Source organism: Ceratosolen solmsi, unplaced genomic scaffold (genome assembly GCF_000503995.2).
Source record: "Ceratosolen solmsi marchali unplaced genomic scaffold, CerSol_1.0 scaffold7, whole genome shotgun sequence".
Taxonomy (NCBI): domain Eukaryota; kingdom Metazoa; phylum Arthropoda; class Insecta; order Hymenoptera; family Agaonidae; genus Ceratosolen; species Ceratosolen solmsi.
Window position 1 is genome coordinate 9,491,156 of NW_011948413.1, and position 22,419 is coordinate 9,513,574.

General features: G+C 31.8%; 3 protein-coding genes across 3 annotated transcripts in view; 2 read left to right on the top strand and 1 right to left on the bottom strand.

Moving 5' to 3' along the window:
* Nt5c (5' nucleotidase C) overlaps positions 1–754 on the top strand; it is a 9,995-nt gene extending 9,241 nt beyond the window's left edge. Inside the window, exon 8 of the mRNA XM_011506145.1 lies at positions 147–754. Within this exon, the coding sequence (XP_011504447.1) occupies positions 147–503 (357 nt within the window). The 3' untranslated portion in view covers positions 504–754. The remainder of the gene's footprint in view (positions 1–146) is intronic.
* Positions 755–4,875: 4,121 nt separating this feature from the next.
* LOC105367440 (IQ domain-containing protein D-like) lies at positions 4,876–8,318 on the top strand. The gene is made up of 4 exons (XM_011506146.1): positions 4,876–5,376; positions 6,893–7,176; positions 7,247–7,494; positions 7,938–8,318. Exons 1-4 carry the CDS (start codon positions 4,940–4,942, stop codon positions 8,232–8,234), a joined length of 1,266 nt encoding a protein of 421 aa, XP_011504448.1. The 5' UTR covers positions 4,876–4,939; the 3' UTR covers positions 8,235–8,318.
* Positions 8,319–11,250: 2,932 nt separating this feature from the next.
* On the bottom strand, positions 11,251–15,500 carry P58IPK (dnaJ homolog subfamily C member P58IPK). The gene is made up of 6 exons (XM_011506147.1): positions 15,126–15,500; positions 14,893–15,000; positions 14,619–14,818; positions 13,916–14,241; positions 13,488–13,831; positions 11,251–12,339 (listed from the first exon to the last, which is right to left on the bottom strand). The coding sequence occupies exons 1-6, from the start codon at positions 15,172–15,174 to the stop codon at positions 11,921–11,923; spliced, it is 1,446 nt and encodes a 481-aa protein (XP_011504449.1). The 5' UTR covers positions 15,175–15,500; the 3' UTR covers positions 11,251–11,920.
* Between the last annotated feature and the right edge of the window lie 6,919 nt (positions 15,501–22,419).

Below are 22,419 nucleotides of genomic sequence, written 5' to 3' on the forward strand. Positions count from 1 at the left end.
GTGAGAGAGAGAGAGAGAGAGAGAGAGAGAGAGAGAGAGAGAGAGAGAGAGAGAGGATATGACGATGAGAACAAAATTACTCGGGCTTTCGCCCGCGACGACGCGTCGGTCACAAGTTGTCTAACGACCTGCGAATTCGTCCTCAGCACGAGATCGAGACGCTCAACCAGCGGAAGTTCAAGGAGAACGCCAATTGGCTACAGATGCTAACGGGCCTGATCGAGGACCACCAGAACGTGAACGGGCCCGAAGCCGAGGCGGAGCTTGCCGAATGGATAAAGGAACGTGACCGGCTGCGCAACGAGATCAAACGCGTGTTCAATGAGCAATTCGGCTCGGTGTTCCGGACCTACCATAACCCTACTTACTTCTCCCGGCGGCTCTTCCGCTTCGCCGACATCTACATGAGCTCCATTACGAATCTCCTCTGCTACTCGTCCAGCCACACTTTCTACCCGCGCCGAGGCGTCATGCCTCACGAATACACCAGCTACTTCATGTAGAGGAACCCGGAGCTGCCCGTTGCCCAGCTCCAACCCGTCCCCAGGAAATATATTTCGTATTATGAGGGGGATCCACCGACAGCTCGCTCTCCCCTTCTTCGAGAAGTTTTCGGAATGGAAGTAGTGGACGCGGCGAGCACCGCGCTTCCCCGCTAACTCGATTATACTATCCTTTTCCTTTATCGATGGCTTTCGCTTTAGCGGACGATCCGTCGATTTTCCGATATTTTGACGCTGGTTTGCAATGTTTTTGTCCCAATCAGTGAAACTAGGCGCAGTCGATAAATCCCGAGGTATTTCGCTATTCTCGCTAACATTGTTTTATTCTTAAATTCCATCGCCTCTTGATCTTTTCAACATCAACGCTAAAATGTGTTGAAATATATCGGAAATGCTTGGACAAAGGTGCAATTATTGGCAATTCTCAATTGTGTCGCTTTTCTTATCAAAAACATTGCAAGTCCAGGTTTACAAAATGTTACACAAATAACGTGGAATACATGTAGATACAAACCTTACTGGCTTTCAATTAATTAACATTTTGTATTTATTTAAAAGTTTTTTTTTGTTTATTTTTTTTTTGTTTTTTTTTTGTTTTTGTTTTTGTTTTTGTTTTTGTTTTGTTTTGTTCCGTTTTGTTCATATCCCTCAGAAATTCTTGTAAATATTAATTTGATTATAATGAACATTCAATTGCCCGTGTTTCATACACGTTGCTCCAAAAATATTTGCAAATATTTAATAATTATTTATGAAATCAATTCGTGAAATATGTATTTGAGATTTTATCCCGATGTATTAAGCGTTAAGTGGCAACAGGAATTCTAGCAACACAAACTAGTCTACAATTATTGCCAAAAAATGTTCAACCGTAGTTTACGTAGAAAGTATTTTGTAGTTTCGTTTTTAAATTTTTAACCCCAAGCGCAAACTTGTTCCTGCGACTTCATTAATGCCACACGAAGATAATAAGGAATTGTTGTAAAATAGCCTTCGAACATTCGGCGAAAGTTAATGATTTTTATGAATTTTCGGCTGCTGTAATAGGGCTACTTTTGCTAAACTAAACTAAAACAGCGCGCCAAGTAACAAAGTACCGACGGATTAAAAAAAAAAAAAAAAAAAAAAAAAAAAAAAGCTGCTAGCGCTGCTTTTCCTTCGCGAGCGCGAATTATGAGAACCGAAGGTCCTTCTTTCGTCGAGCGCTTAACAATGATAAGGCGAAATGAAAGAAAAATCAGATGTAAGCATTGAGTAATCGGTGGTCGCGCGTTATTAGTGAGCGATTGACTGGCGATGAGAGAAGGTAAGAAGAATGCGAGAGGCCGTTTCCCCTACCGCGGAGAATCCATAATTTTTTCATCAGACTAAGTGAAGACGATTAGCGATTCGCGATTCGCGATAATTACGATGCGGAACGCTAGTCGATTGTCACGGATTAGCCGTGTAATGTGCCTCCGGGGCGCGTCGCTCACCAAGAAAAACGGGAGACCGAGGAAACATTTTACCGCCAAGTATTTTCATGCGACGAAGAGGAAAAGCACAAATGCGCCATCGCATCGTCGGACGCGTCACGCAATTAAATAGAGTGTGCCTGTGCCACCAGATTACAACATCGCGTCGACAAACGCGAGCGAAAATCGAATTCCCTGTTGGTGAATCGGGATATAAACGATAATTCTCAACCTATGCTGCGTCTCGTTAACACTTTCGTTATGCTTCTCTTTTCCTCCTCTTGTTAATTCTCTCGTAACGTAATTTATACTTTACTTTTTTTTTACTTATTTATTGGCGAGATTCGTTTCGCGACACTTCTGGGATAATGAAAATCAAATATATTTCCGATGATAATGTATAAAAGCATAAAATGTATCGAAGAACTATCAAAATGATTAATGATAAAACGTTCACGCTTAAGCTCGTAAATGCCTTATAGTCAGATATAATACTGTTTCAACTAGATAGAATATTTTCAAATCAAAGTTATATACTTTCAACTCTATTATACATACACATATATATAGATAGATATATATATATATATATATTATTATTATTATTACTATTATTATTATTGAACGATAAAGCGATATTTTAAATACATTTTGTTTGATTGGAAGGAAATTATATAAATATTATATATATATATATATATATATAATTATATGATTGGGAAGGTAATATGTATAAAATTATAAAAATATATGAATTGAACAAACATGATTAAATGATTAATTTAGGTTTTTTTTATGAATTTTCTTAGATATAATACATTAAGCGTTGAAATCATTTTGTCACCAAATTGGAAATAAGGTGAATAATTAAATTTTATAAGAGCGTGAATACGGATTATATAGAATAGTAAAAGTAAATAAGTGCGCTTAGTGATATATTACGAAAAATTTGCCAAGAGATTATACCGATGATAATTACCTTACCAAATAAACGACAGTTCTCTTGTAAAAAAGTATATTTTATAAATAGTAATATCATATCGCAGCTGTTTTATCCCACTGTTAAAATTAATTTCATCAATCAGTCAGCTAATATGCTTAAAGAATTATTATTACGTAAGCATTTGTAATGAGAATGTGCACAAATGTATATTATGTCGATGATGACTAATAAAAGTGACTATCGATCAAAAAATTCATTGGCTGTAACTTCATTCGAAATATGGTGTCTTTTGAAAATATATTATCAAGTCAAATTTATAAACAATACAATTAAAACAACAAATAGAACAGTCGATAATGGAGCCTCTAGTAATATTTTATCATTCTTATACTTGAAAATATTATGTTGTTTAATTTATTAAATATCATAGTCAGAAAATAATGGCGAAGCCTCTAAATTATCGATCAATGGCAATATACCAGATGAAATAAGGAGGCAAATTGGCCTGGAAAATCTCCAACCATTATTAAACAGTTCGAATTCCAAGCCAAAGAAGAACAATGCAATTCCTTCTAGTCAAAAAGCATTCATCGATAAGATAACACCGAAATATTATTTCGACATATGCGTATGAATCAATCATTTCCTCAACTATTACAACTTTCAGTTTAATTTGTATATTATAGTTTGTTTTTTTTTTCATTCGTTTATATTTTACAATACTCACATTTGTCGATTGAAAGAATTTATTTCTTTTTAATATAACATATATTTTATATACATACACATATATACGTTACTTTCCAAAATAATTAATTGCCTTTACTTATTCTTTTAAACATATTAATAGGAATATTAGTAGTAATAGTTATATACTATACATATATACAAGTACTTTATACTTATACATTTTCTACATTTTTTTTTCCTCGAGTACTATATAATTTAGGCAGTTAAGTGAAGATAATTTTTAAAAAAAACCTAACCTAAAATTAACGCTAATATGCACAAATCTTTATACATCATATTTCCTTTAAAAAAAAAAAAAAAAAAAAAAAAAACTTTCTAATATGATTTAAATATAATAAATATATAATATATACATTATAATATGAAGAAAAACTCATTTGAGAGAGTCATTATGTTTATAATAAAGAAAATTTAAATACCATCAACATTTAAAAAAAAATATTTCCTTTTAAACAAAAAACATATTATAATGTAATTTTATGACAATACTAAATCTAGTTTGTAGCTACATAATTTACTAATATCGTTTATTTAACAATGTTTTTCTTCTATTTTTTTCTTAATTGCAATAAATAATCTTTATTAGGTGTAATAATTATTTATTTCAAATATAACAATCCTATAGTTTTACATATATTCAATCTGTATTAGTAATTTATGACTAATTAGATCATAACTGCAAGCAAAAATTAAACTAACACATTTAAGTCTCTATTTACTTTGCTATGCTATAATGTTTTTGCTTCAATTCAGACAATTTTTTTGTTAAAATTCACATATAACAACAGACTTATAATCTGATTATCGGTTATCTATTAAAAAAAAATGAATTTCACGTAGCCTTAACAGGACTATTATTTATCTAAGATCCTTTTCTAAAAGAAGCAATTTAATTAAATTCTATTTCGTAAAAACTTAAGAAATTTCCTTATAAGAAGCATAACTAAGTTAACTAATAAGTAATGTAACGAATTATCACCGAGTCGATGGAAAATGTGCATCTTTGATTTTTCAAGAATATAACCATTCGTTGCTCCGATCTATTTCTCATATATATTCATTGATTCCTAACAAACAATCCCACATAGAATATTTCAAATAATTTCAATCGCTCCTTGCACCCACCGAACAACAATGCTATACAAATATCAACAATTGAATACTAATTAAAGCAGAAATTAATATCCATAATTTATTAATACTTCTACATATCTCCATTTAATAGGGGCACAATGTCGCCCCATGCGCATTTGTCATAATTAATCTCATTCACGAGAAACCGTCCATGAATGGCGCTCGCGCAAAAGCAACTGGACACCTCGGATACGGATTCAGAGAAGCGCTCGACGATGACCTCGCGGATAAACACGATGGTAGAGAACTCGGTCGTCAGCGATGAAAATTTGTCGGACAATCTCTCGGGCAATATTGCCGTTCATAACATGTCCGTGAAGTTCCCCTGTGAGAAGTGTATCGGCGAGCTCGAAGCCAAAGCCTTCATTGCGATCCTGCAGGAGGCCGTGACGAACCTCGAGATTCTTCGAGGCACCTTGAGAAAGCCCAAGAGCAACGACTCGCAGACCACCAAGAGCGGCCCGCCGAGCCGCATTATCATGAGAAAGAAAAATAGCTGCTCGGAGAAGAACGAGATGGAGATGTTTTTCGGGAAGGATGTGGGACTCGAGCCCGTGGTGCTCAGCATCCAAGATAAGCTGCTAAGGGACAGGTACCCTGGTGCACTTTCATATATTCTTGTATAATTTTCATTACCATATCCCCACGTTCCATAGCTCTCCTTCATTATCTTGCCTTCGAGAGTTTTTACAAATGTCCTTTTTACATTGCAAACATTCATTTTCAACGATTCAAAGCAAATTTACGAGCTGCTCGTCGTGGACTGTGAGCACCAAATCTTACACTACTGTTTATTAAAATTTTAAATTCTTTTTCCCCGCTGCATTTATTGCTAATAATGCAAACACACGTAATATTTATTTATCATTACAAATAAAAGTATTTGATTTGTTTGGGCTTTAAAGGGAGAATATCGACGAGTAGATAAATTATTGAAGCAAATTCGAATAATACATGATTGTTAATTTTCTTTTATATTAAAATAAAAAAAAAAAGCTAATGAATCGAAGAATGTGAATAATCCATCACTCCTCCGTATTATCATCTCATTCGGTTACAAACTGAACTTTTAACTTACAAAGTTTGTAAATGAAAAACTTTTCATAATAAAAAAAAAAAAAAGATAAAAAAGAAAGTATATAAAGTAACTGAAAAAGCATGGTACGCTTATGTAATTTTATACTGTATAATTATACCGTATATGTGCATACACTAATATATTACACACAATACAAATAATATAGAAATTCACCAAACACATTGCCAAATTTATTAATATTACTTATGAGTACGCGTGTACATAAACTGAATTACAGCCTATTATTTTCATGGATTCCATGTAAAAATAATTTTATAAGTTTAATATTTTTACATATTATATAAATATTTACATATGTAACCTTTGGCGTTCTCTTCACTATGAAAATATAATTATTGATTAATACTTAAACAACATCTTAGATATTGATATGATAAGCATTTACGCTGTAACTGTATTACACAGCTTATAATTTTCAATAGTGAATTACATAATAATAAATTTGTCATCAATACGAGTATTTTAACATATCCGATCATATCTAATAAATATTATCACTTAAAATATTATGTAATTTAATATATATATATATATATATATATAAGCGAATGAATATTTATATATAACAAAAATGTTAATTTGAAAAATTAATAAATTAATCTGTTAAGAAGGAAATAGTTACGATATTGAACGGTATGAAGTAAAAATATTAGATTCATATTTGAAACAGACTTTTTGTCAATACTATAGTGAATGCATAAAATTCTTATTCTATTATCATTGGATTATTTATTTTTAATTATAAAACATAACTTCACTTCATATATAAGAAATCATAGCCAATAATTATTATATTTCAAAATTATTAAACAGATAATCGACAAAATTTAATTCTTTTATATTGAAGTATTGATTATATTTAGTTTTTGGTCTCTTTTGTTAATATAAATAATTCATAACTAACATAAATGAAATATTCATTGTTTAAAAAAATAAAATCTAAAAGCAAATACACGTTTATGAATATTAATTATTTTCTTTTCTTAAAAAAAATGTATTTATTCCTTAGGGACTTGGCTTATAATTTTTTTGATAATGTCGCTTACGAGCTTGAACGCAATAATAGTTGTGATTTTCTTATAAACGAAGTCGGGACGATTATTAAATTGAAAGAAAAAGAGAGTCAGCTTAAGGTAAATTTGAAGATTTGGTCGGATTTAGTTTCAAAATTACGATCTTCACAAATTAATCTCAAAGAAGATTTCGAAATAAATAAAAAGAAGTATTTGAAAGAAATAAGTGAATTAGCTCAAAATATTGACAACTCGTATTGCGCCAACATCGAAAAATTAGGTAAATGTCATTTATGTACTACAGCACTTATTTTATCATATGTTAAATAATTATTATTATTTACGTAAAGATTACATCATAAAATGGGAAACGTCAAAGTTAGAACAGCAAAATATGCGATTATCGCTGCAGGAAGAAGAGGTAAGAAATGAGATCAAGAAATTGGAAAAGGCAAGAGCCATTGATGCAAAAGTTTCCGATGAATTGCGCATTTACGGACAATCGGTAATAAATGCATACGAGAACGATATCGTAGATTGGACAAATCGATACAATAATGAAATGGAAAGACGCCAAATAGAAATCAATGCAGTTGAGGTACTTTTACTTTAATTACAATTTCATTTCAATTCAGTTAATAATCATTCATCGCTGCAATCGAATTATTTAATATAACTATTTTGCAAAAAATAGAGAGAAAAAAATATATATATATATGTGATTGATGTTTAAGATTCATTTTTATACGATTATTATTTAAATTGTAAAAATAATTTTCGTGTTGACTTTTCATTTCAAACTTGTGCAAATAAACTTAGCAAAATAATGAATCATAAAAGGCTACAGTTACCACAGGTAAAAATATCTCTACAAATTTTATAAAATCTTATCAAACTGTTGTAACAAAATCGGTAACAAAATCACACATTAAATTGGTTTATCATTTTTATTCATATAAAAGTAATCAAATTTTTAGAATTATAAAATAATAAAAATATATTATTATACATCCTTACTGTATGACTCTTTCCTTCTTATAGGACAATATTAAAGAAATAAATACATTTCTCTTAGAATCACGCAAATTATACGACGAAAGGCAGATAGTCGTAGATAAAGATTTAGAGGAAAAGAATAGAGAGAATGAAAAAATAGAATACTGGAAAACTATAAACGACTGGGCAACAGTGATCCAAGCTGTTTGGAGAGGATATATGGTGAGACATAAATTGGGTCCTTTCGCCAAGTTAGGGTATAAAAAGCCAAAGAAGTCAAAAAGGTCAAAAAGGTCAAAGTCAAAAAAAAATAAATTAAAAAAATCGAAAAATGAAAAATAAACTAATGTTATTTCGTATGAAAGTATATGAATTATGGTATATACACTTGTAAATCCAAAAACAATATAATACATATATTTAACAATAAGTCACTAGTCGCTTAATTTTCGTATAAATAATTCACATGTATATATATATATATATATATATATATATATATATGTATATATATATATATATACATATATTCTTAAACAATTGTTAGAACGTTTTGATTACAAGTAATATTTATTAAGGTTTGCCAACAAAGTATTCTTAAAAACAGTCACACCATAAACGTTGGATTATATATCTCATCCAATTGTTTCTAATACCAATCAAACTCTGTAGATCTCTCTCCATTCTTTATTTCATCAAAATCTTTAAATAATAAAGCTCTTGTAAACCATATTAACAAAAGTCGTCTCCAGCATCTAATTACTCGTGGATACAATACTTCGAAGATTAAAAAGGCTGTGAATCAAGATTTGCTTATTATAATCTCATTTGCCTCGGACGTTAGTAATTGAATAAGTTTATAGATATGCTCAGCATTATCAACGTAATTGTTTTAAAATATTACTTGGAGTACTTATGTCTTATATATCTTAATTCTATATTTCAATTAACAAAAATGATATTGTCCTCGACCGTTTCGAAGCCATCATAGATCTTAGAGTAGCATAGAAAAATATACATAAATGTAGAAGTGTGGTAATACAGTACATGCAATACATTGAGAATCTTAACTCCATACGTGATTGTTTTCCTGGGCCCAATTTTCAGTAAAGGACTCTCATCGGATCAGGATATTTGAAGTAATGAACTTACGAGCGTCGATTTTCTGTGGTAGAATAAATTTTTGTCCAAGTATCCAACAACTTACGCTAGCAAAATGCTGCTTAATTAGATCTGTTATTTAACAAATCTGGCAATTACTTGAAAGAATTATGTCAAATGCCCATTCTAATAGTATGAAAGTAATGACTTTTGTAATGAAATCAATTGTTAATAATGCGATACACTTGACACATTTCCTTAAACACGTCCTAAACAATTTTTTGCTCGAGCAATAGTAGAATAATTTAATGCTAGCACTTTTAATATTCTTAACGTATGATCTTTAACAGGTCGGCCTTTCACTTTCTTTTCTTTCTTTTGTCTTTTTTTTTTCTTTTTTTTTTTTTTTTTTTTTTTTTTTTTTATATATATATATATATATAAATAAAGATATCAGCTAGATACGACAATGGATGATTTCAAAGTACCAACTATGTTTATGTACATTATGCTATATGCAGTTGGAATTCAAACGAATTATTATAGCTCGTTTTGCAGTATCTTTTCAGCATTTAGTCAATCGATCTATTAACAGTAAAAATATGCTGAATTCAACAGACGGCCTGGAAAAGTACATTGATTACAATGCCTTTATCGAATCCCATCTCATTCTTTTAACATTTAGTTATTAACTTTCCGAGTTAATGCATACAGTCAGACAACGAGTTCTTAATGATTCGTCTGTAGAGTCAGAATGCGAATTCGCCGAGTCGTCAAGTTCCCTTGAAATAGCCGAGCTGTTCCATTGATTTATACAATTATTTTAGAGGTCGTGATAACGGTCGGTCAGTTACGATTTGTTCGGAAGACGACGATCTCGGACTTCCTCTAGAAGCAATAAACCACAGAAAGATGGTCAACAGTGATTTTAACGTTGAATAATAATTGACGTCTGCCCGAACCAAGTCAGTGCCAATAAGTCAAAAAGTCAAAATAGAATACCTTATGAAGCAGGCATTGCACTAACGCTCGATGTATTTCTCTATGCATCCCTTGGAAAGAAGTACCTTCGTCCCATTTTCTTTATGATTTTAGCACAATTGCTCGATCGAGTAGTACGTAGCGGGCAGAACTTCCGTTGCATTCAATGGATTAAACATTATATATCATAGTTGATGTATCGAAGGTATTATCGAGAAACTCCATGGCAATATAATTGATTGAAAGCTGCTTCCTCTCTTCTTTATTCCTCTCATTCGCCTTGGTGTCTTTTTCATTACAATTCTTCTCTCGCTCGGATATATTGAATGCAAAGATGTAGGACGGATGCTCGCTTATAATGTCTGTACTTGGCAATCGAGACCATCAATGGCACACGCATAAGTTACAGACTAAGGTAAACGGCTCTCATCGGCAATACAATTACTGCATGTACACGACACGCACGCTGCACTTGATAAGTCCATTATTTATTATTTCATTTATAGAAAATCAACACCGAATATGGGTAAAAGGACTGATACGAATGTTAGATTGAAAGCAATTTACAAACAAAAGAAACAAAAATTAGTTTACCCATACCCGACGTCCAAGATTCATAGTTTCACAATGATGTAAATTATACAGATACCTACGTCTTAAATATTCAATCGCTTAATTCACGTGGAAGTATGTATAATTTTTTCGGCATTTTTTTTTTTTTTTTTTTCATTACGTATTGGGCCGAAATTAATAACAAACGGAGAGAAACAAGAATAAAAAAAAAAAATCGCACCACTTATTTTGTTGTTTGGAACGTGAAAAGACACGGGCTGTAATCTGGCTGTAATTTATTTTTCAGTCATTTTAAGAATAACGTTACTTTTTCTTCGAGCTCCTTGTATTTTTAAGCAGCAAAACGTGCATTGATCGACCTAATTAACAATACAACTCTGGTGATTTTAAAAAATATTTTTCGAGTTTGCTCTTAAAATTTATATCCATACCCTCAAATTCTCATACGTATCATCTGTGGACTAAAAATATATTCAGAATGCTAGTTGTTGGTAAAAACCCTGTTTTATTATTTAAAAAGCAATTGGTCAATTTTCATTGATCGGTAAATATAACAACACACCTGTTACCACCATGTCATAATTTAATATACAAAACTAATTTTCTGCCGTTTTTTTTTTTCAATTTTGATATATAATAATCATATACACATCGTCATAATTTTATACTATAGGATAAAGGAAGTAGCAGTTTCTAAATATAAAGATTTAATAAATTTTATTGTTCTTATAAAGAAAATATCGAATTGTGTCAAACCTCAGTATGATTTCATACACTAAATTTAAAACCCTTTATAATGTGATTTCTGTTAACATTTTCTGAAAAGCTGTATTATGTAAATGTATAAAGTTGCAATGAAATTTGCATATTTCTAATAACGATGTTAACTATTAAAATATTATGTCAATTTCAACAATTAAAAATGTTAAAATTATACGAAATCGCAGATTTGACGAGCTATTTAATAAACCTAACTAGATAAAACCTTTTTCTACATTACTATGCGGCTAAACAAAAATTAAGGAAATATTTCTCTTGCACAAATTATAAAAAGTAAAGTTTCTTACATCCGCACATTTTTTTACTGTTCTGATTTTATGATTATAATCACATAGTATATTAAATACAAATATAAATAAATATTCTGAAGCGGTATTTTGCAAATCGATAATGAACAGGAACTTTCAATCAGAACTCAAGATTACCAAGATATCAAGATCACTTTTTAAATAAAAATATCGATGTCGATGAAAACTTTTACAAAGCAATTTTTCACTCCTAGCAGGAGCAGCTCCTTTTGAATTTTCGTAATATTGAAAATGTATATGAAATAATGTTACTGTAGTTTGAAAAAAATAAAATCACCAGAGTTTTTAATTAAAGTGGAACTTGAATTGGAAGGGCGAACCCTGGAAGTGGTGAAACTCGTGGAAGGGATTAAAGCCGTGGCCCTGCTTGCCGGACTCAGGATCAAGCGGATCCTCGCCACGATCAAACTTGGCACGCTTCTCATCGTCCGTAAGAACTTCCTTCGCAGCCGCTATGTCAATAAACATTTTCTGAGCACGTTTTTTCTCGTCCTCATCTGGGAAATTGTCAGGATGCCACTTTTGCGCAGCTTTCCTGTACGCCTTGATGATTTGTTGCTTCTTTGCTGTTCGCGGAACATTTAGAATTTTGTAATAGTCTCGTGCCTCTGATACCTTCTGTCGCTGCTGAGCTTTTTGCAAGCCCTGCTTTGCGCGCTGAAATTGTGCATCGATCTCCAATGCATCCTTATAGTCCTGTATAGCTAGAAATTAAAGGATAATCTATCATTAATATTTGTCACGACTTTATGTCGGAAATTTTAAATTAAAATTTTTTTCAAATAATTTCACAAGTATCTCACAAGCTGTAGAATATTAACTACGCAATATTACCCTCAGTATATAAAAAAATTTGCCAGCATTACATTCATATAAAATAAAATATATACTAACAATTTACACCAATTGATTATTATTTTTATAGTTACTAATATGAAAATAACTAGGTATAAATCAATATATAAAAGGCATTTATATTATTAACAACATCATTTGCTCATATCAATTCGACCATATTTTGTCGATCAATTCATTGTTACTATTCACATCTATATATTTTATGATAATTTTATGATTTATAAAGTAAAAATAGCTATAATAATCTTTCGATTGTAAAAATAAACTCATAGAAACGCGCAGGCGCGCCCATACACATACAATTCAAGATTGTTTACATTAAGGTGTAAATGATTTTAATTGTTTTCACATTTACAAATTTGTCTCTGGCTCTTTTAAAATAAACAATCAACTTGGAAAAAACTTTTTATTTTTATGTTGTCTCAATGATCATGTATATTGTATTTCCAAAGTTGTTAATAAGTCTATTAAATATATGTACAGAAAAAAAAAATTCAAAATTATAATTATGAATTTTAATAAAAAAAAATTAGGTAATGTGACATTTATGCAAATATTATTATTTCATTGTAAATGACTTTGAACAAAGAGGATTCAAAAACTTTTTGAAAGTAATTGAATTGAAAAATAATAATAAGGAGACTACAAATAAGAAATGTAGTCAGAATTTATGGATTATCGCATAATAAGTAAACAAATTATTTTCATTATAAATTTCTAAACCAGTTGAAATTGAATAAAAGTTCTTTATACAATACTAAACAAAATGCATTAGATTAAAAATTACTATTTCTTTTCTTTTTTTTTCTTTTACATTAGAAAATCCATCTATTATTATTAGCATTAAATATTAATTGCAACCTATTGTATCTGATAATTTGGCATTTGGATTACTCGAGAAAGACACTTTTCAATGGATAATCCAACTTCATTAACACTCCAGGTCTGCATAAATAAATTTTGGATAAAGTAAGGATAAATAGTAAATGCTTACCATCGTCGAACATATCACTTGCCAAATATGCCTCAGCGCTATCGCATAAAGTTTCAGGATCTCGTTGAATCTCTAATACTGCCTGACAATTTTTTATAGCCAATTCCTGATCTGAACTGGCAGTATGACATTTACAAAGTAACCGTAATGCAGTTATCCTCACATTATCTATAGACAATTCTTGCTTAAGTATACGATTTGATTTTTCAATACAAGTTTGTAAGTCATTTGATTCCACAGCTGCTTCCGCATCTTCCATAAATTTTGCTAATTTCTTAACTTTCTTGTAAAATGGAAAACATTTGCTATGTTCCGGATCTAATTTTAAACATTCTCTAATTTCCCTGCAGAGAAAATGTAATTTTTGTTAATCAATGAATTGTATCGGACTATTCGAATTAAAATTATAAAAATGCATCGATACTAACTTTAAAGAATCCTGAACTTGTCCAAGTTGATATAATATATTTGCTAATTCATAATACCCTTCTGTATTATCCGCAGTAAGCTTTGTTGTAGATCTGATATCCGACACTGCCCCAGCATAGTCTTTTGTTTGTATTCGGCATTTAGCCCTTAATTTTCTAAGATCTGCCGACCACGAACATATCTCAATGACTTGCGTTAAGAGTGATATTGTCAATTCGTAGTCGCCGCTTCTATACAATTCTTTCGCAGAATTTATTTGCTCTCTAGCTAATCTTAGTCTATGAATACCGTTAGAAGCATCCTCGTGATCAGGGTATACAACAAGCTGAGGATTATAAAATTTATTAGCACTAATATTCCTATTATATAATATATGGCTATTCTGGAAATATATGGCCGTTCCGTAAACTCAACACCTCAAGCTCGACATTTTATTTCTACCTACTGTCAAATTTATACTTTTCATAATTTAAGCTTTTAATAATATAGTTTGTTACATACGAATAGTTAAAAACATTGCTGTTATAATAAATTTGTACATAAATTTACACTAAATTTTTCCAACGAATGACATTGAAAGAGACAAATCGGGTAACAAATAGCATTACGCTAACTCTATGGCATTTCATCCAAAGGAAACTAATCAGAACAGAATCAAAACACTATCCACATAGTTAAACAAAGGCGATAAAAATTACTCACGGCATTTGTAAAATCGTCTTCCGCGAGCTCTAGCTCTCCGTGCTTCAAGTGCACCTGGCCACGCTGAATCCTCGCGACAGTAAAATCTGGCTTCAGGTCCAAGACCCTATCGAAATCAGACAGCGCTTGCTTAGCCTTCCCCAAGGCCAAATAAACGGTTCCTCTCTTATAGTAGGTCAAGTAATTGTTAGGATCACCCTCTAGAAACAAATGAAACGTCCACTCGTTATCGCGTATACAAGCTCGACAAATGCCCGGAGAAAGAGTGACATACCAACGGCCTCGTGAAAGGACGACAAGGCATCCTGATATCGACCGGACGACAAGAAATCCGTGCCTAGTTCCAGCAGCTTATCCAATCCCTTGGACGTACTGGCGGTCACTGAAATTGAGGTTAAAACGACACGGAGTGTAAATAGATCGAGCGAGCCTCTCCCGCACGCTCCAACCACTCGTCTGTAAGGATCCGCTGACGCTCGCCTCCCTGTCACCCGACCGACTACTCACCATCGTGACTAAAGTTTAGCAGGACGAGCAGCAGTCCGCAACGATACATGACGACGAGGCCCCGTGGCAGTCTTCCCTCTTCCTCGATCGCTCGATAGCCAAGCTCTCTCGCGTCACTTAAAATCACCAGCCCCTAAGAGACGGGCTCGACCTCGTAGCGCCTCCAATCGAGTCCAACACAGGGAAACCACGAGACATGCACGATAACAACGGAGCCGTCCTCGATCGTGTGCTCCGCCACTGCCGTCGTCGTCCTCGCCAAACTCATCCGCGGCCCGAGTGCGACGCGCCATCGCGTTCGTGGTCCCACGCTATTGGTCCAACGCATATCGCTAGACAACGAGTCGAGTCTAACCAGCTGGCGCCTACGTCGCCGAGCTTCTCCGGCCAACCCCGAGGTCCCCCTATTACCAATGCCCATTACGCGCCCGACAATCCCAATTATTCCATCTTACGCTATTTTCTGGCCGACGCTTCTTTTACGTCCCCGGCGGTCCGCACACTCCGCGGACATTGCACCGTCGAACTCCTCAACTCGATAATCGGGCGGGCGGGCGACGGGGAGAAAGCCGTCCATGGAACAAATGACATCGACGTTCACGAGTACCCGCCAAGGGACGTCTCGAACCTTTTTCAAATTACGCGCAGACGCACATTAATTTTGACGTCGATATAAGAGCGAGGCATGTGTGGGTGAACAGGGAACTCGCCCGCGAATATACGCGCACAACACACAGAGGAGGGAGGAATTTAAAAGGCGAGATGCAAGAAATTATCTAAGATTTATTCATAAATTCGGTGCTCCGTTCGCTAATACAATCGATGAAATTATCGGTTAAATCATAATCGTCTCGATTCTCTGCCGTATGGAAATATGCAATAATTGATCGTTGATGCTTTATCGTTTGAAAATCCAACAAACGCTTATCCAACCTCTATTTCTTTGCAAAGTAAACTTTAACATATGAAAGGATTTTATAAAAACAAAATCAAAAAACAAGCATTAGAATAAATAACACCAAACATAATAAATGGACTGGGATATAGCAATTAGGATTTTAGATAGCGAGATTATAAGAGAGTAAGAAGATTCATCGTTATAGGAACTCATGTCATATTGAATAAACGTAAAGTGATGAAATTTACTAGCCTTACCTTCTCAGTTATAACAAACAAATAATAAACTTTCAAGATGCTATGGGTTAAATTTCCATTGGAAAAGCAAGGTTATTCTACAGCCATTTACAAATACTTTACTTCGACTTTGTACATTCCGAGATATATATATATATATATATATATAATTAAGAAATAATCATTCGATAAGTGCCATTATTAATCAATATAATTATTATCAAAAAAAGAAAAAAAAAACAACAAACAAACAAACAAAAAAAGAAAAAAAGAAAAAAAGAAGAGTCTAATTTATGAGTGTATTTGAATTAATCGATGCCGATGGAAGCTGCAGAAAATTGTTTAAAATTTCAACAAAATCAATGATAATTTTAATGAATGTTTTAACTTTGCAACTTATTGGTTTTGTTTATACGATTGAGGATTTATAATTTGAAAAGAAATTATAAAGTATGCAAATATTTCTTGCATACATTTTTATCGAAAACTAATGACCAGGTAGTGTTTATATTTTATGCAATAAAAATATTTTAATATTGCACAGTTAAATGTTTATTTTTGTTGTTTTTATTTAGTTGAAAAGCATGTAAATGCTGTTGATTTGCGTCAGAATTGAGTGAACGAATATATTTAGTATATTACTTGATAATATATTTAGTTTAACATTGTATATTATAGATTTAAAAATTTAGATAAAATTAATATTATTTTTACATGCTATGCTTTACAAAACCAACCTTACTAATTTTTTTTTTTTTTTTTTTTTTTTTTTTTTTTTTTTTTTTTTTTTTTTATAAAATCGCACTCTACTTTGTAATGGAAAAATCATACTTTTAAATCTTATATTTACAAAAAAAAAAAAAAAAAAAAAAAAAAAAAAAGGAGACAGGGAAACAGTAGTGAGACAAATTCATAAAAAATATGCAAATTGTTTTTAACTAAATGATCGCTTCGAGCCTAAGAATTAAAACGGTTTTATATTGTAATTAGTGTTAGATAAAGATTTACTTTAGAAATGTAAGTGACAAGTAGAAATTGAATGGAAATATATCATTAAACGTGGTTTATTTCTCGTTATTTTTCAATTCCCCCAATCACTTGCTAATCATTATTTAATTTATCGAAAAATAATATTTTCAAGTTATAAATATAATTCATTGCGCGTGAGTGAATTTAAGCTGCAAAGCAAAACTCATTTTAAAATGAAAATTTAAATGCTATGATAAAAAATGGCATTTATTGGGTAAGTTTTTAACATTAAATTTTTTACGAAACTTAATGTTCTTATTGCGCGATGCTGGATATTTATTTGGAAACATCTGTAAAAGTTTATCATTAGACAGTCTTAATATAAATTTAAATGTCCATAAAGTGCTTCTATGACTATATATTATATTCACTTATATTTATAAATGTCAACATTGTTTGTCATAATTGTTGGCTAAGCGAATGAATATTTTTGGCATAGCGGAATTTGCCTTAATGTGCTTAATCGAAAATAATTTATATTTAATGAAAATGCTCGATAAATTCTTATCTTCGTTCTATAATCCATAAGGATATATGTTGTTGTTAAGATTCTATTCTAATGGTTCTAAATTTGCTTGCAGAATTGTTTTTATAACCGATTGCACTCTACTTCGTCATGAAAAAAAAAAAAATAAAACTACATTTAAATATATATTCAATAAATTAGACGTTCGAGCGTTAGATTTTTAAAATATAACAACAATGATACAAGCATACTTTATAAATCGCCTTAAAAAATCGAAATAAATGTTTTCATACACCGTTTTAAGGGCAAATACTAATCATAAAAATTATAAAGAAAATTTTATTATTAATTGAATCGTTTGCTATAGAAATTTAATTTATAAGAATTTAAAAAAAAAAAAATATATATATATATATATATACTTTTATGAAATTATTTACAACTCACAATATATACCATAGATTATTATTATTTGTATTATTATCATCAAATTTTTATGTTATTTGCTTTTTAACTGGTGTCGTCGTGTACTTCAATAGATTTATTTATATTGTTGTTTGAATTTTTCCTACTTAGATGTGCGAAATAAATTATTATTTTTCATTATTGCTATTTGAAAGTTAACCATCTCAAAAGCATATTTGTAATATAATTATTTATAATATAATGAAAATATTTCATTACTATACGACAATTAGTCTTGCTTTATTTTTAATATCCATACATTATATAATAATTTCAAGCCCTAATTACGAGCGACGTGCTATCTGCATTTAATATTAATAACAAAAATGTTTCATTTGACGAACGAAAAAAAAAAAAAAAAAAAAAAAAAAAAAAAAAAAATGTTTTATAAGTAAACATACGATTGTGAAAAATTTTTTTATGAATAATTAATATTAATATGAAGAAAGGGCGAGTTAGCCGTCACATTTTTACAATTGTATAAATATCACAGATAGAAATGATCAAGACATCATTCCAGAAAATAAATATACATTGCAAAATATGATTAAAATATTTTGCATAATAATGACGAAAGATAATGAATGGAGATGAAGGGTAGAGGATTTAGGTTTCAATGGGCATAAAAAAAAAATTTACAATTTTGTTTCATGAAAGCCATAATCGGCATCATTTATCGAGATACCTCTCTTTATTTTCTTTCCAATACACGTGTACAGCGTACAGCGATTCGTAGCTTCATCTAATTTTTTTTTATCTTCTTTCCTTTTCGTATTCTTCACGTCTTGTCAACTAACGTAGGGTGTAAATATTTAATTACTAATAAAAGACCGACAGAATGGTACGTCACCGTTCCGCTTTGAAACGCACTTTTCCCTGCCCCCCTAAACGTCCCCAATAACCCTATGCTTTCCTTTCATGCGGGAACCGTTTGCATCTTTCTTTCCTCACAATGAACTTACTTTCTTTTTTTTTTTTTTTTAATTTTTTTTCTGTGTTTTTGTTTTGTTTTGTTTTGTTTTATTATTATTATTATTATTATTTATTCATTAACTTTACTTACTTGAATATTCGGCGAACGTGCGAGAGTTATGTCGCTGCTCGACGCGAAAAAGACAAAAGACAGAGATAGATTGTGCCGAATGCTCTCAGATTGTTCGATGTTTTAATATTTTTTCTATTTTTTCGATTAACATAAATATCATTCGCAACTTTAACATTATAATTTTACACAATTGTCATTAATATTATTTTTTTTTCTCCCTCATGTTTTCGTAAGAAAAACGTTAAGTCATGGCTATTTTAAAAACAAGAAAAAGTAAATACAAAACATATATACTTAAATATGAAATTACTGAGCGTTAAATAAAAGAACACATCGGAACGTATTCGGTCCGGTAAAAAGCAATTTGTGCGTGTTTCAACAATTATCAAGGCTTAAGAGTGGTTGAAAAAGAGTTAGACTAGCTTAACCGAGTTAAGTATCGATCGAGCTTTTCAACTGCACAGCACAAACCGTTATTGTCTCTACCGGTTCTCTAATTTCGTAAATACAATTAATATTATTATATTTGCGATATGATACGCGGACGAAAGAAATTTTTTTTATACACGGTACAAATAAAAGCTAAGAGACCACACAATTTTCATATTCTATGTGTACATCGGTATATAAATAAATAAACTGTCATAATTCTCGCGTCAATACGACTTATCATCTTCCTGGCTTCTCGTACGCTCAAATTTTCATTGTTCACTGTCTCAATCGCACGCTCATTCGTTCCTTTACCTTCCCATTTATTCGTCCTATTACTCACCCATTCGCTCGCACTCACATGCTCTCATTTGCCGTCCTCTCTCTCTCTCTCTCTCTCACTCACTCACTCACTCTCACCCTCTCACACAAACACAAACAAACAAACACACACACACACACACACACACACTCTCTCTCTCTCTGTCTGTCTCTCTTTGTACCTCAATTCATCTGCTCCTTTTTTTCACCTTTTAATATGAGGCAAACACGTGAACAATCAACGTTACTAATCAACACTGGCTGAAACTTCCAAACGATTAATTAATGGCTGCTGATAAAGGAAACGCGACAATTCTCCTTTATAATAATTGCCTCGCGATAAATTTTCACAAACTTTGTAAGTTGCAACAAAACATTAAAATACTTGAATTTCCATATTATTTTTAAGCAGCCATTATTCATTTCAGCAATTATCAATTAGATTAATACAATACAATGCTCTTATACCTCCTCAATTTCATGTTTTCTCGCACGCCGCATATGTTAAAGTCATGCAAAAGTGATAACTCTGAATTTTCTCCATTTCAAACTTCATTGCTCTCTTATTTATCCCTCGGTATATGATTGCAGTCACAGTCAACATTTTTCTCTTTCATCCTATGTATATTTATAATATTGTTTGAATATTCGTGGCCCCCCTCCCCCAAATTACTCGTTTACTCATTCATTTCACCATACACACAAGCACGCACTCACGTACACTCGCTCGTTACACCAGGCACACATTTATTTGTTATTACTATCATATTGCGCACCGCAATTTTTTTTTTTTTTTTTTTTTTTTTTCAAGTTCACCCTAAATCGTCTTTTTTCTTATCTCATAACACAGCGAAAGTATAATTTGTCATTTTCCTTTAATACACTTTAGCAAGTAGAAGGCTCACGTAATTTTATCGGCCCGCGCCCGAAATATTTGCTTTTAAATCTCTATCACCCTTTGCCGGTAATATTTTATCTAGTTTTTGTCGCATCATGCGCACGTATCCATCAAAGAAAACACTCGAGGCGATGCTTTCGCCACAGTAAATGGACTTAATCGAAGTACTGCTATTTCCTAATAGCACACCCCATTTTAGTTGAGTTTGTGAAACAATAGTCGACCCGACTGCATTTTCCCCCGAAAAAATTTAAAGAATGTATCTCCAATACATCCTTACTTCCTCATGCATTACAATGAGACGGTCACCATTAATTGTGAGACTGCTCGTGTCCGATCTTACAACTCCCGGAGGACGAAACGTGCAAACGCTTGAACGAAAACAAAAAATATACGTCACCATTATCACTTGGCATTATATAAATTAATAAGTGCCAGATGAAACAAGAGAGATAAATAGTATATGTTACAAGGGAGAAAATAAGTATAAAGAAGGTAAGAGGAACGGCGTAATAACTTTCGTATATGTACGTTAAATTATTATAAATAAAGTGGATAGAAACGATCGTTAATTGTTTACAAATGCACTATATTTTATTTATAAAAAGCCATTGCAAATTATGGCTCCTCTTTTAATAATATCCTCTAATATCTGCGAAAAAAGGCACCGACGATGCGGCGCTCTTTTTAACACTCATTTATTTATTTTGTCCCTCTCTCACTCTTCCACCTATAAAAAATACACGCATCCCGAATGTATCTATATAGAAAAATGTGATCTGTCGAAGGATCATCTTCCTCCTTTTTAAACTCTCTATCCCTCCTCTTGTTTTCATATCCCTATACTTTTTGTCTTCGCTTTAATAATTCAACTATTGACTCACGAAATAATGAATGAATACTACATATGTACACGTGGCGTCGTACGCGCTCCAGCTTTTCGCTATTTATTTATAATAAACAATGAGCTCCGCCAAGCAAATAGCGAAACAGGGTTTGTCCGATCAGGAATGGAAGTGAGGGAAAATGAAAAATATATTATCATAGTAATAATTTCCCATTTCGATCATCTTTTCTTCCTCAAATCCACAGATTTGCAAGTAATTACGTAACACTGTACAGCCGACTACTTTCTCTTGCTCCCTTACACACAAATATACAATCACTCTTCCCTGCCTCTCATGAAACATGATCCTGAAATTTTGTACAAAAATGATGTTGAACAAACTTATTAATTTAGGGCCATATTCGTAATTTTTTTCTCGCTGCCTAAGCCGAATATTAGTACTTTTCGTTAATCAACATTAACTTCTTAATTCGCGAAAAATGAAAGTGGATGTTTCTTTGCATTAAAACAAATGCAACAAAGGAAGATTAACACTCCTATTTTCGTCCCTTCAATTTCACATTTTTTTTCCCAACTAATTTTTTTGGCAATACGAAAGAGAAACCAATTATTATTATTATTTAAAAAATATGACATAATTAAATATAACGCACTTAAAAT

What these genes read in the sequence shown, in the direction of transcription:
- LOC105367440 (XM_011506146.1), top strand. Translation starts at nt 4,940, where the DNA reads ATGGCGCTCGCGCAAAAGCAACTGGACACCTCGGATACGGATTCAGAG. An exon ending in GATAAGCTGCTAAGGGACAG is followed by an intron (nt 5,377 to 6,892) that starts GTACCCTGGTGC and finishes TTTATTCCTTAG; the next exon opens with GGACTTGGCTTATAATTTTT. An exon ending in TAGAAATCAATGCAGTTGAG is followed by an intron (nt 7,495 to 7,937) that starts GTACTTTTACTT and finishes TCCTTCTTATAG; the next exon opens with GACAATATTAAAGAAATAAA.
- P58IPK (XM_011506147.1), bottom strand. Translation starts at nt 15,174, where the DNA reads ATGTATCGTTGCGGACTGCTGCTCGTCCTGCTAAACTTTAGTCACGAT. An exon ending in AAGACGATTTTACAAATGCC is followed by an intron (nt 14,242 to 14,618) that starts GTGAGTAATTTT and finishes TATAATCCTCAG; the next exon opens with CTTGTTGTATACCCTGATCA. An exon ending in AAGTGATATGTTCGACGATG is followed by an intron (nt 12,340 to 13,487) that starts GTAAGCATTTAC and finishes TTTAATTTCTAG; the next exon opens with CTATACAGGACTATAAGGAT.